General features: G+C 40.0%; 1 protein-coding gene across 1 annotated transcript in view; it reads right to left on the bottom strand.

Moving 5' to 3' along the window:
• The window catches only part of plekhh2 (pleckstrin homology domain containing, family H (with MyTH4 domain) member 2), a 41985-nt gene that overhangs the window by 11833 nt on the left and 16186 nt on the right, over positions 1 to 13966 (bottom strand). The window contains exons 3-16 of the mRNA XM_079560564.1: positions 12708 to 12770; positions 11070 to 11219; positions 10642 to 10725; positions 10483 to 10564; positions 9207 to 9383; positions 7487 to 8352; positions 6083 to 6158; positions 5904 to 5998; positions 4394 to 4553; positions 3779 to 3915; positions 2856 to 2969; positions 2498 to 2584; positions 2249 to 2407; positions 110 to 190 (exon numbers count right to left, since the gene is read on the bottom strand). Coding sequence (XP_079416690.1) covers positions 110 to 190; positions 2249 to 2407; positions 2498 to 2584; positions 2856 to 2969; positions 3779 to 3915; positions 4394 to 4553; positions 5904 to 5998; positions 6083 to 6158; positions 7487 to 8352; positions 9207 to 9383; positions 10483 to 10564; positions 10642 to 10725; positions 11070 to 11219; positions 12708 to 12770 — 2331 coding nt within the window. The remainder of the gene's footprint in view (positions 1 to 109; positions 191 to 2248; positions 2408 to 2497; positions 2585 to 2855; positions 2970 to 3778; positions 3916 to 4393; positions 4554 to 5903; positions 5999 to 6082; positions 6159 to 7486; positions 8353 to 9206; positions 9384 to 10482; positions 10565 to 10641; positions 10726 to 11069; positions 11220 to 12707; positions 12771 to 13966) is intronic.

The raw sequence follows: 13966 nt of genomic DNA, 5'->3' as shown, positions 1-13966 counted from the left end.
ATATGGGATTAATACCAAGCAAGTTTTACTAATGAAGTAGACTAAAATAGGAACAGTAAATTCAGACATACATTTTTGCATTATGTTTACAATGTTTCGATTTCAGTACCTTGTCTTCTTGGCTTCGGAAGTAGTAGAGTGTTTTCCCGATAAGACCACACCAAACCCTCTTGGAGTAGCCATGCTTCACCTATTACAAAGAAATCAAATGTTTTTAAGACGTACAATGACATACTAATGCTAGATTACAGCAGCAGAATTGTGGCTGGTAAGTGGCTAAGTGGTAAACACTCTCGTCTCAAAGGAAAATATTCTGTGTTTGATTCCCTAGCCATAAGGTGTAAGCTCTTAACCCCCACCTGAACTGGGCACATTTTCTCCAGTTCGGCTTTACCCGAATCTAAAACTTTTCTTGAAAAAAGTGTCAAAATAGCAACAAAAACAAGGCGACTAAAAAAAGTGATGAAAATGCATCAAATAAGCAACAAAAACGTGACAAAAACAGCATCAAAAATACGAAACAAAAAATCTTAGATCAGTTTTGTAGGTCTTAGCTTTGAACCCCTTAACTCCCACCTGAACCGAGCACATTTGACTTTACCCCAATCCAAAAGCTTCTGGAAAAAAGGTGTGAAAATAGCAACAGAACTGAGACAAAAACAATGATGAAGATGTGACAAAAAAGTGAGAAAACTTTGACAAAAAAGTGACGAAAAAATGACAAAAATGTGACGAAAAAATGTGACAAAAATGTGACAAAAAAATGACAAAAAGTGACAAAAAATGTGACAAAAATGTGACAAAAAAAGACAAAAAAAAGACAAAAAAGTGACGAAAAATGACAAAAAATGTGACAAAAATGTGACCAAAAAAAAGAAAAAAAAAGAAAAAAAATTACAATAAAATGACAAAAAAAAATGACAAAAATGTGACAAAAAAATGACAAAAATGACAAAAAATGTGACAAAAATGTGACAAAAAAAGACAAAAAATTACAAAAAAATACAATAAAATGACAAAAAATGTGACAAAAATGTGACAAAAAAGTTACAAAAATGAGTTGAATACCCCCCCCCCAAAAAAAAAAGATGGGAAAAAATCTGATGACGTGAGGAAAAAGATCCATTTAGATGAGTTTTGTAGATCTTAGCTTTCAACTGAGGTGTTACACTGGCCTACAGGATTTGGGTAAAGCTGAACTGGAGAAAATGCTTTCGGTTCAGGCGGGAGTTAAGAGGTTAAATGAAGTGCTACACTGGCCTATAGGCTGTAAACTCTCTAGTTAAGAAACTTTTTAGATTTGGGTAATGCTGAACTAGAGAGAAAATGTGCTCGGATATGGTGGGGGTTAAGGTATACTTTGTCCCCGTAGAAAAATTTGTCCTCTGCATTTGACCCATCCTTCGAACTGCTGGAGCAACCCGTAAGGGGCAGTGGGCGACGTGCTATGCCCAGTGCTCCCCGCCCGCCCCCATGTGATTGTATGTGGAGTTTGCCACGTTTTACTGTGTACTGTGTGTACACAATAGGCTCAAAATAGGTGCCAAGATCACTCGGCACTACACTTGGATTGCCCACTGACCCTCACAGATTTCCCCAGTTTGAAGATTCAAGCACAGATGACAGATTATGAGTACCAAAGCTTTAAAATATAGACATGATTAGTTCAGTGGGGGGCTTGTAGGGGGATGGGGGGACTCCAATCCTTCACATAAAATCTTTGAGTTCTGAAGGGTGTGATTGACAGGCAGATTAACCAATCAGGGAAGTGCATGGTACGTCCAACATGGTGGCTGACTGTGTGAGACAACATTTAATAAACAACAAGTCTTGACCATCACCATCAGACAAACTACTACTAAGCTTTTTTTTTTATTACAGATGAGAAGCTTGTTCAGAATGATATATGATTTGAATCTACTGCATTTGAGCACCGTGTTACAAATTGGTTTTGGGATTGACGGGTAAAATACCAGACTTCCCGTACAAAGACAGGAGAGTCTGCCTGGTCAGGGTATTGTCTGGTCGGAGAGTCAGATCAAAAGAAACATTATTTGACTAAGAAAGGGCTACATGTGCAGAAAAAACTACAAATTCTGATTGTTTGTTTAAAATCCATAGGTATAGGGCATTATTTATATGTTTTAATGCAATTGGTGGGATGCATTTTGGTCTGGGGGGGCCCGACCTGTCTCCAGCAGGAGGGGCATCAAGAAAAAAAGCTGTGAACCCCTGCATTAGTTGATACCTTGATGAGCAGTCCCTTCATGCCTGGCCTGATGTCTGGTTGAGTGAACAGGGGACTGGCAGCTTTCATTCTCAGGACGCACTGCAGGACCCTGAGCCACTCGTCCAGCAGGTTCGGAGAGTCGGCTTTTAGGAAGTACACATGCTTCCCAGTCACAATCTGGAAATGAAGATAGAAACATGAACAAACTATCTGCACTGTTGTTGATTATTTCACTGTTTATTAATTCGGAACATGGATGGATGATACCTGCAGGATTTGCTTCCCCTCTCCGCGTGCGATGTTACTTGTCGCGTTGACCTCAATCTGACCTTGAGGCTTCCTGATCACATCACTCTGAGAGAAAACAAATAAAAAAGTGTTTCAGCAACGACTACTTTCGGTGGATGGACTAATTCAGAGTTGTTGACAACACACATTTTGCACAGCTGTGATCCTCCACAGGGAAAACAGCTGCCAACACTGGACATTTTGATTTTTTGGTCTTAAAATCACAACATTGCTTTGGCTTCAACATAGATACAATTCTTTCATTTTGGTTCACCTTAGAAATAATGAATCGTCTGGATATTCTGAATCAGCGAATGCAATGACGTCTCTCACTCACCGGTGACTTGTAATACAGCAGCTCTCCATCTTTCAACACAAACCATCTTCGTTTCCAGGTTTTCTTCCAGGTTTTTACCATTTTCAAAAGGTAGCCTGACTTCTCCATCGGTTCCTAGAGAAAATAATACATTATGTGTTGCTGTACTTAAACAGAGCAGCTAAAAATATATATATAACATTTTGCATGCTCAGGTCTAGTTGACAGTCTAGTTTTAGTCCTGATTTAGTCCCGGTTAAAGCAGTACTAAGTAACTCATGCCCCCAGAGGCCATAAGCGCCACTGCAGGTTACGGCTTTTTACTCATTTATTGTCCGTGAGAGTAAAAACTACGCTGACAGAAAAGACAAAGGGAGGGAGGGATATTGTACATCAATGTACACAATGGAGATATTTTTTTTCACTCAAACTGTAAATACTGTTTAAGTGGTGCTAGCCCGCAGCTAGCTTTGCCCGTTAGCCTGTTAGCTTCTTCTTCGTGATTCCATTAGTGTGTATTGGTGACACCGACCCGGTGCAGGGAAAGCTGCAAGTGTGGTTTTCTGGCCAGAGACACCGGGGGGAGATGAAAGACCCCCCAATCATCCCATCAACACTTGTATAACCCCCAGAGGGACTACGGAAAGGATTTATTATGGCAAATAAGTTACTTATTACTGCTTTAAGTCTTGGTTTTTACTGCTGATTCAAGTTCTAGTTTATTTTTCCTTGTTGCTCACCACCAATCCAATTCATGCACATTAGTAATTATTTTCATGCTTATATTTTCAATCAATGCTTTGTAATTGTTTTCAGAAATTCTTAATCCATTATTCACTGACGCTTTCCAAATGCCCAAGTGTTAAGTAACCATCATATACTGCAACTACACTTATGATCAGACATACTGTAGGTAGGTATCCATTAGAAAGTGAGGCTCTTACACTCTTGCCGTTGTCGCTGTTGGAGGAGCAGGTTTTGGGTAGTTTTTGTTCTGGTTCAGAGCACTCGGTGTCGGTGCAGTAGGCGTCCGGAGGAATGGCATAGTCACTCTCAGAGGTGACCGAAGACATGGACACGGCTGCGGGACAAGAACATCTCAAATTATACGCGGAAAAGCTTATTGTTTAATGTTCAGCGTCCAGTGCAAAGTATCATTGCTCAAGACAACACTGCCGAGCATTCCGCGGTGTATGTTGCTAAATAAAACGGAGAAAGAAACTAATCCTAGACTGTTTTACTGTTTTAATGTTTCTGAAGAATTGGAAAGGTTATTGGAAATTAAATCACCTTTATTGGAGTGGAAAATCCTATTAGGAACAGTCAGCCCATTGTGCATTCACTGTTAGTTGGATGAGATTCTAGTGGAAAAACAGCTGCCACACTCAGTGCCATGAGGACGGTAGCAACAGTAACAGCAGCGGTAGTTGTAGTGGAAGTAGTAGTACGGAAAGTAATAGTAGAAGTAGCAGTAATGAAGGAATATGTAGTAGAACCAGCAGTAGAAGCGCCTCTGGTAGTAGTAATGAAAGCAGCAGCAGTATCAGCAGTAGAAGTACCTCTCTTGAGCGAGCGTGGGCTGCCGGGGCTGCTGTCTTTGCGTGACCCTGAGGAAGCGTGAGAGCTGCAGACGGAGCCGTCCTCTTCCCCTGAACTCGAGGAATCCTCGGAGCTCGAGGACTCGTCTGTGAACGGGCTGCTGCTCAGGAGCGTGGCCTTCTGCAAATACAAAATGCAAAACTCAACATTGTTTTCATTGTTAACTGCACTGTGATGGTATTTTCTCAAGATCCTGTCTATTGTAATGGCATAATAGCATAATAGCATAGTCATAGGATGGGAATAACCTAACTATAATAATATGATAATAATGAGTTCATTTATTTCATGGTATTATGATTAATCAAAGTGCTCACCCTGATATTCACAGGCTTTGTACTGTAAATTATCAGGAAACATGTTCCCTCATTATCCCCAGTAACCTGCAATTATCTACCTATTACCATGTCATTACTGAGCTGTACTTTGCTCAGAAGGTAATATGATGGCTATAGCTCGGTGTTTCTCAAACTTTACACACTAAGCACCACATGAAACATCTGCCCTTCAACGTACCAGCAGACCTAGATGAAGACAAAAAATCAGGACAGAAATAAAATAGCTCCAAGTTGGGCTGTTGTCAAAACTGCATGCCACGTTTAAATCTAAAAGGAACAAAATTATATCTAATTAAAATTAAAAATGTCTAAAATAGCAGTTGACCCTGGGTACCACAAGAAGAAGCCCAAGTACCACCAGTGGTGCTTCTAAGACAATTTGAGAAACAATTTTCTAGCTCATAGACACAAGAATCTCGCCATTTTCATTTGGATATTGCAAATTAAAGAAAGTCTCCGACTAAAAGATGTATAGTATAGTATATTTTTACAAATTGGTAAAACAGTGATATACACAGTACTTTAAAATCCTATTCATAAAGCAAGACCCTAAAGTGTTCTCCTTTAACCCCCGGCTTAACCAAGTGCATTTTCTCCAGTTCAACCCAAATATATAAGGTATAGCCTATAGGCAAGAGTACCGCCTTATTTGAAAGCTAAGGCCTAAGTTCTTCTATCATTTTTGTTTTGTTACATTTTCATCACGTTTTCGTCCTGTTTTTGTCACATCTTTGTTGCATAGTCATTGCATTTTCGTCACATGACAAAACCCCCAAAACAAGGCAGAATAGGTGAGTTTTGTTGGCCTGAGCTTTCAAATGAGCTGATACATTGGCCTATATGCTGTAAACTCTCAGGTCAAGAGGCATTCAGATTTGGGTGAAGCCAAACTGGTTACGGTGGGGGTTAATCTGGCCCATTATCCTGTCAAACCTTCGTGCATTCTGGTGTTCTGTAGAATGAACATTATTGCTGAAATAGTTTTGTGTGCGTTTGAATCAGCTGCACATTTTCGGCCAAAACCTCAACTTCTCCCGATGACAGACAGTGATAAGAAACACCGCCATTTTTCTGTCCCAAGAATAACACCGCACAGGCTCAGATATGGAGGGAAATATACATGCTGCTTCACCCCTTTGAGAGTCGTGTAGACCGGCGTGGTCATGTTCTTGTAGATCATTGAGGTGTACATTACGAAGGCTGGGTATGACGACTGCAGCGACGGGTCTGCGGGACAGTCACAGCATATCAAAGGCAAGGCAGGAAAGCTACTGTTGTTAAAGATGAATAAATGAAATGCATTTGCCCGACCTTTGCTTGCAGAGTCTTTGCATGACGTCTCAGACAAACGGATGCCAGACTTCGCCACTGCGTAGATACGACTCTCCTGGGAAAAGAATTTAAGACATTGTTATAAAGTTTACAACAATGAAACAACTAAAAGATCCTCAAGGAGCAAAACTCATAATGCAACTACAACTACACTACTGACATGTTCTCCATGAAATCTCATATCAAACAAGAACAAGAATGACTGTCAGTCGGAAAATCAAACTTACAAACGCTGTTGCTCCAGATACTCATCTGGCTTAACCTCTTACCCCCCGCCTGAACCAAGCGCACTTTCTCCAGTTCGGCTGCACCCAAATCTAAAAGCTTCTCGATGGAGAGCCACAGTGTAATGCTTCATTTGAAAGCTAAGACTAACAAAAGTGATCCTAACTTTTTTAGTCACTTTGTCACCGAGTTTTTGTCACATTCTTGAAGAGTTTTCGTCTCTTTTTGTCATGTTTTTGTTGATTTTTGTTGCTTTTTCATTGCTTTTTTTTGTTGCGTTTTCATCCTTGTTTCCGTCGCTATTTTGAAGCCTATTTTTTAAAAAGCTTTTAGATTTGTATAAAGCCAAACTGTAGAAAATACACTCGGTTCAAGGCTGGGGGTAAGAGGTTAAAAGAAGGACAATTTTATTGCTTTACTAATCGAAACAGCAGTTTTCAGCTGTGCTAACACAACCGCACAAGGGTTTTCTTTATCATCCACTGCACATATAGGTATTCCATTAATTAATGTCACCAACTTGCAAAAAAGTGTTTTTCTTTCATAAATACGGACCCCCAAACCTTTGAACTGTATTTTCCTTCTTAGAGATTTGCTCAATATGGTGTACTTTATTGTCCACGTAGGATAGAACAACTGCAAAGATTTTTCATTCATTTTCATTTCAAAGCCACAGAGGAGCATAAACATTGGAGAGAAAATTGAAGCTTTGGCAAACAAAGTTATGTTCTGAAGCACAAGTGATTCTAATATGTTTGTACCAAGTCTAAATTAGAGAGAAGGGCTTAATAGCCGTCAAATTATTATGATAACGAGATTATTTGCTATCATAATTTTGACACAAATCATAAGCTAACCAAAAGGATTTACGTAGTTTTGTGAGCAAAAAATGTCCCAGATATAAGACTTTTTCTGATATTGTGACTTCTTGATACGGATATTGGTTCACCCACCTCTTGCGATACAGAAAATTGGTTGGAAAGGGTTAGCATTTTTATACATAAGAAGAGGATAAACATTTTGTGGACATTGCTGTCTTTGCAATTCGTTTATTGTGACCATTTAAATTGCAAAATCGATTCAGTTTTCACATGTGTTGTTGTAAATGGTGAATCATCTCAACCCCTTTATGATGCCGTTAAAGATTTTATTCCTCACCCAGGACGGCAGCCGGTGCAGGGGCGGAGTTGGAGGCTTGTTGCCCGGTGCGGTCCCGTCAGAGTCAGCCCTCTCCGCCTCCGTCTGGGGGGCGTTCTCCTTAGCACCAGGTGAGGTCTGCGCAGGTGACGCAGCAGCAGGGGTGATGGCAGTGGTGGTGGAGGGGGGTGACGCTTTGGCGCTGGGGGGTGAGCTCTTCCCCGTTTCCATGCCGATATCCTGGTCCAGGTTTGTTTCATGGGGCCGGAGGGGGCGGAGCATGCTCAGGGCGTTTCTGGTTTGCCCGTGTGTGATTTCAGATGGGATAGGGGGTTGGCTCAGGTGTTTTTTGGCTAAAGATAAGTTCATCAGCCCAAATCCCGCTGGGGTCCGTAGTCGCGGTTGTTTGGGCGATGCAGGGGTGTCCCGAGGGTCTTGGGGTGGGCGTTTAGGGGTAAGAGCCGGCGTTAACATCGGACTAAAATCAGTGTTTGTTTCACTAGACGAGGAGGAGTCCAGTCTTTGAGATTGGAAACGCTTATTGAGATCTTCAGAGTCCTCCAGTTTGATTTTGCAGATCTCCTTACTGCCCCCTAGTGTCCGCTGCATGTCATCATCAAACAGGGAGCTGCTGTCATCAGAGGCGGTCAGGTACGCCTCGCTGGTGGGACGGCTGAACTCCAAAGGTCCCAGCCCGCCCCCGCGCTCCTCTAAGCCCCCTCCGTCGGCATCGGATGCAGCTGAGGAGAGCACAGAGGAGACACCACGGGACGTCCTGCCACAGACGCTCTCGGCCAGGCCTTCAGAGGCGCTGTCGTCTTCCAGAGACAGGACAGGGCCCCGCGGCTCAGGGGCAGCAGCAGCAATGCTCGGATCACTGCTCTTCTCTGTGGAACAAAACAGTCATAGCAAGTTATTGTTGTGTTTATAATGAAGATGATAAGCAGCCTGATACAGAAAGCTGTAAAGTGGAAATTTATTTAGCATTTAGCAAAAGCTTCAGTTTCCTTTGCAGGTTGACAGCAACCAGGAAGAAAATTGTCACATTGTTTTTGCTTTAATTTCTTGCAGAATGGTCACTGGATAGAGACAACCTTGGGCTTATTCATTACTACCAGGGTTTTCAATAGGAATATCTTTGCATAACATAGTGTTATATAAAGCAGCATATTAGCAAGGTCAAGTCAAATTGAATGGTTTTAATTCCATTGTGCTGCCCAACTACTAAATCTTAATGCCACAAATGAAGAAAATCTGGGCATATTCAATTTCTTAAGATTAACATTCCATCAAACAGAGGACTGAGGGGAATTAGATAATGAAAAGAAAATTGGATACAGTGGGTGACTTTTTAGCAAAAGATTGTGAACAGCGTCAGCAAAAACTGCAAGCGAAAGTTATAAAACACTATTTTGCAGTAAAAATAGTTGCACAATATGATAATTTTAGATCTAATGCCAGTTCCAATCCAAATGAATGTTTTATAAGTCCTTCATTTCGGCACAATTCATTTAATTGCTTCATAATGCACCTCAGAAACCCTGATTAAGCATCAAAACATGTACTGTGATCATTTATTGTTCTCAACACCAGTGACTGAAGTGTAATTAATGGAACAAGATACGTTTTTAAGTCAATGTGTGTGTGTTGCTATGAGCGGCGAAAACCAATCCTGCAAAAGCTAAATCAAGTTCCAGTAAAGTTTCTAAATTGTATAAAGTATGAGCATGGACAGAGTTACCTGCTGCCTCCCCCTCCTCTGCCTCTCCTGTGGAGCTGAGGGTCCTCTGTGATGGGGCGGGTCCCGTCAGAACCTGGGGGCTCTTCCCTCGGACCTGGAAACAGCCGAAAGTCAGGCTGCTCAGACGCTGCGCCTCCCCGGGTTTACTCTGGGACACAGCGCTCCTCTGCTCCAGGGCTGAGGGGAGACACAGGAGTTTACAGTAGTAATGCACGTTTTTACCTCTTTTTTTCTTCTTTGATTTTCAGATTTTTGACCAGTTTGCTCTTTTAACAACGGTCACCTGGAAACAAATGACTTAATAATTTAATTCCTACAATACGGTGGTTAATTATTGCACTGATTCACTTTTTTCTCCATAGAATTACATGGAAAATTGTAAATTAAAGTGCCATTTTCTAAAATAAATTTTTCCACACCTTTTCACACCTACAGACACTAAATATTTTCTCTTGTACTTGTCTTGTACCTAACCATTTTTTGAAGGTTTCTTCTGAGGGATTTTTCATTATCTAATTCCTGCCTGATTAATTGAGCTTTTTTCAATAATAACACACAATACAAAATCCCTATGAATGAATCTTTGCAACTAATAAATCAACAAAATCAAACTATAAACTTAAACCTGGCTCTATCCGTCCCATTAATGAAAGAAAACGCCTGTGAACATCTATACACAAAATTATCAGTGACTAGTGCTAAAATTAACTATACAGTACAAGCAACTAGGGCTGCAACTAACGATTATTTTGTAATCGATTAATCTATCGATTATTTTTACGATTAATCGATTAATCGCTTGGCTGTGAATGGTGTAGTAAAATTTTGTTTTTTCCATTTTTTTTATCACATTATAGTTTAAGTGGCGCTGTTTGAGGATGTGTTGATGGAGTAAACTGAAGGGAAATGTTTTTTGAAGGCTCTATTAATGAAATTTACAATGTACCAAACACTACAGACCCTAAATATAAAATCAAAGTAGGTTTTCATCAAAAATACTACATTTTTTTATTTCATATTTGCTCCATTTTAGTCTGTGTGAACCATAAACGATTAATCTATTACTAAAATGTCAATAATCGATTAGTCGTCGATTAATCGATTAGTCGTTTCAGCCCTACAAGCAACAGTTTTCAACCCTAGATTGAGGCTAGTTTACATAGAGGCTAGTTTGACTGCTTAAGTTTGCTTTAGTTCTTGTATAGATCAAGCTTATACCTTCAGATTTCATTTACTATTAGGCTATGGTCTTGCCCTGTTATGGATTCACACTTACCCTCCACTTGTTTCTCTAGCTCCGTGATCTGCTCCTCCTGGTGTTTGTTAGTTTCTCTTAGTGCTGCATTCTCCACCTCAAACTAAAGAAGAAGAATTGGCTTCAGTTTTGCTCAAACAAACAATCGTTGTCTGACAAAAGAGCAATAAAACACTTTACCTCAGACAGCTTAAGCATCACCCACTCTTTGATCTTTGCTGCTTTTTCCTCCACCGTCTTGGCATCTTGGAGTCTGCTTTGTTTCTGTTCAGCACAATTATGCAGCATTGAGGTCACGGAGTAAATCTTTTGGAGCATCTGACCATATTTTGTGAGAAATGCTAAATAAAACAGTACAGTTGATGTCTGAACACTACAGTCCCGTTGTAAACATGTGTAGCATATGTGTAATAAAATTAACTTTGTGGATTCTAAAACTAAAGCCACTTGCATTGCCACATCATACCACCCCTATTCACCGAGCATTCCTGTCTCCCGTGACCTAATGCTAAGAGTGTGTAACTGTCTTTCATAAGAGCTTAATGTGTCTGTTTCTTGGCCGGCTCACGAGCATATGGTAAACACATGTCTGTCTGTGTGACCTGTACCTGCTCCTCCAGCTGCTGCTCCAGATGCGAGATGAGGTGGTTCTTCTCCTGCAGCGCGGCCTGAAGCTCCTGACACTGTTCAAACAAACGCGCCTCACTGTCCGTCGTCTGTCCGTCAGGAGAGCGCAGCTTCTCCTCCATCCACTGCACCTGGGGAAAGTGATATTTGTAGACCTCATAAAATACAGACCTGGAGTCTCGTTTATGAAGCCGAGGTACGCACAAAGTGGGCCCAAAAGTGTTTCATGTAGGGCAGGGGTAGGCAACGTCAGGCCCGGGGGCCAAAACCGGCCCTCCATCCTCAAACTCTGGCCCTCGAGATGATTTTGCGAAATATTATGACCCAAATCAGAGATCAAATGCCTGTTAAAGTACTCCAGAAATGTGTAAATACTGTCAACTCCTTAAACTGTCTTAGCAGAGCACCCTTTTAGGCCATAATCATAAAAGAATACTCATCTATAGGTAGAAATGACTTAAATCTACTTGAATTAAGAGATTCAATCTAAAGTTTGAGTAGATTTGGTCTGGCCTTAGAGTAGATAAAACCTATTCTTGCCAATGGAACAAGCACAAGGTTTTTTCTTAATTCAGATTATTTTGTATAATAATGAATAATAAATAATGTTTACAGTAAAAGTTAATTTGCCTGATTTCCAGTGGGATTTCAGTTTGTTCCATTGGCATTAGCATATTTATCTGATGTTAGATTAGTTCAAACCGATTCAAATTTAACATAAAAAAACCTTTATTCAAGTGATTTTAAGTAATTTATCTATTTTAAGATGGACATTTTTACAGTGTATGTGATGTGCAACACTGGCATATGTAGAAAGTGATGCTTTACTTCAATTGCTTCAATTGGAGGGTCTGGCCCTTGGTCTTTTGACGATGAAGAAAACCGGCCCTCCGCCGAGCAAACTTGCCGACCCCTGACGTAGGGTATAGGGTATTCAAAGCAATGACCTTTGACCTTTTCAGGCCGAGACAGAAGGTGATCAGCCTCAGAGGAGAAAGATTTTGTATGAGTCACGTTTGGTGCATGTTTATCACACCTGCCTGTTTAAATGTACTAAATTAAAATAATGATGATAACAAACCACAAACAGCTTCCATAAAGGCAAATGTATTTGTTATGAGTGCTTTTCACATCCATGAGCATGTACGTGCACCTGTATGTGAAGTCATGCACCGTTCAATAAATGAGACTTTGCCAATGCGTGGATGTCACATTTCTGCCTTTATTTGAACTCGATAAAGGATGAGGATTCTTAGTGTATTTTAGTATGTACAGAAATAAGGAAGGAAAAACCTTGACCAAACTATTGTATATACAGTATACTATATTTTATAGGCCCTCAGCCCAATTGTTCTATTCTCAAGCATTAACACAGAGAGCAGGCTAAATTCAAACTGCAGACTCAACTTGTTTCTAGCTCTCCAAACCTCTCACATGTCCACACGTCTTGATGTTGAATAGGCAACACAAACAAATGAATGACAGCTTGAAGAATATACTGAAAAAGAGAATTCATTCTACAAGAAGAAAAGGTTAGGTGTAGAATACCAACATTAAGTGTTTTTTTTAATACATATAGACTTTTGAGAGATTTGAAAGCTGGTTTCAGTAGGAGTTACCTGTTGGTGAGCCACAAAAGCACGTTTCTCTGCATCGATCACTTGAGCCTCCAGCTGCTGTATCTGAAAATAAAAAAGCACGTTTACAAAATAAATAAATAAATCTGTAGTTTTCGTGACAGTAAACTAAATGTAGGTGTATGACTGTAATACGCTATTTGAGGTTATATCCAGCATATCCAGAACTAAGAGCTTGATTTATCAGACTTTTCTTTATCTGATTATTAACATAAACATTTAGATGAAAATATCGGCTCAGTGTGAAGCCAAACACAACAAAGCCAAACACAAACACAGAGCTGCACACACTTCAGCAACCGTGAAAACAACACGAGAGAGAAACAGTTTTTAAATTCATTTAACACAAATAAAGCTTATAAATTATAGGGCAACACAATATGATAAAAATTGCGATATTCGTAAAATGTCTTGCGATAACAATATATATTTATTATAATAATAATATAATAATATATATTTGTTTTTCAGCACAAATCAAAACTGAAACAAGACTAAAATTGAACTAGATTACAAAAGTCATGATTTCAATTACATTGACATTTCCAAGTTATGATTAGTCGGTTCTAGGCACTGTCATATGATATGGATATTGCGTCACCAAAGATTGCATAAACAATAAATTGCCGATAACCCAAAATGTACTGTTTACTGCCTAAAATTATAATGACAAATTTTAGTCAATAAAATGAACACTGATGGAGAGAGCTATACTGAATCTACTTTAAAACTTTTTTATTTTTGCACACATTTTCCACTAGTAGGAGAAGAAGTAGTAGTAGGAGAAGAAGTGGAAGTAGAAGAAGAAGAAGTAGGAGAAGAAGTAGTAGTAGGAGAAGAAGTGGAAGTAGAAGAAGTAGGAGAAGAAGAAGAAGGAGGAGAAGAAGAAGAGGAAGAAGAAAATGTAGGAGAAGGAGAAGAAGGAGAAGAAGAAGAAGAGGAAGAAGGAGGAGGAGGAGGAGGAGAGGAAATAGAAGAAGGAGTAGGAGGAGGAGAAGAAGAAGATGTAGGAGAAGAAGGAGAAGAAGAAGAAAGGGAAGAAGAAGGAGAAGAAGGGGAAGATGAAGGAGGAGGAGTAGAGGAAATAGAAGGAGGAGGAGAAGAAGAAGAGGAAGAAGAAGATGTAGGAGAAGAAGAAGGAGAAGAAGAAGAAGAAGAAAAGGAAGAAGGAGGAGGAGGAGTAGAGGAAATAGAAGAAGAAGAAGAAGAAGAAGGAGTAGAAGAAGAAGAAGAAGGAGTAG

Source organism: Gobius niger (assembly GCF_951799975.1).
Source record: "Gobius niger genome assembly, chromosome: 7".
Lineage (NCBI taxonomy): Eukaryota > Metazoa > Chordata > Actinopteri > Gobiiformes > Gobiidae > Gobius > Gobius niger.
The sequence above is the reverse complement of the archived record's forward strand: the minus strand, read 5'-3'. Positions and strand labels throughout refer to the sequence as shown.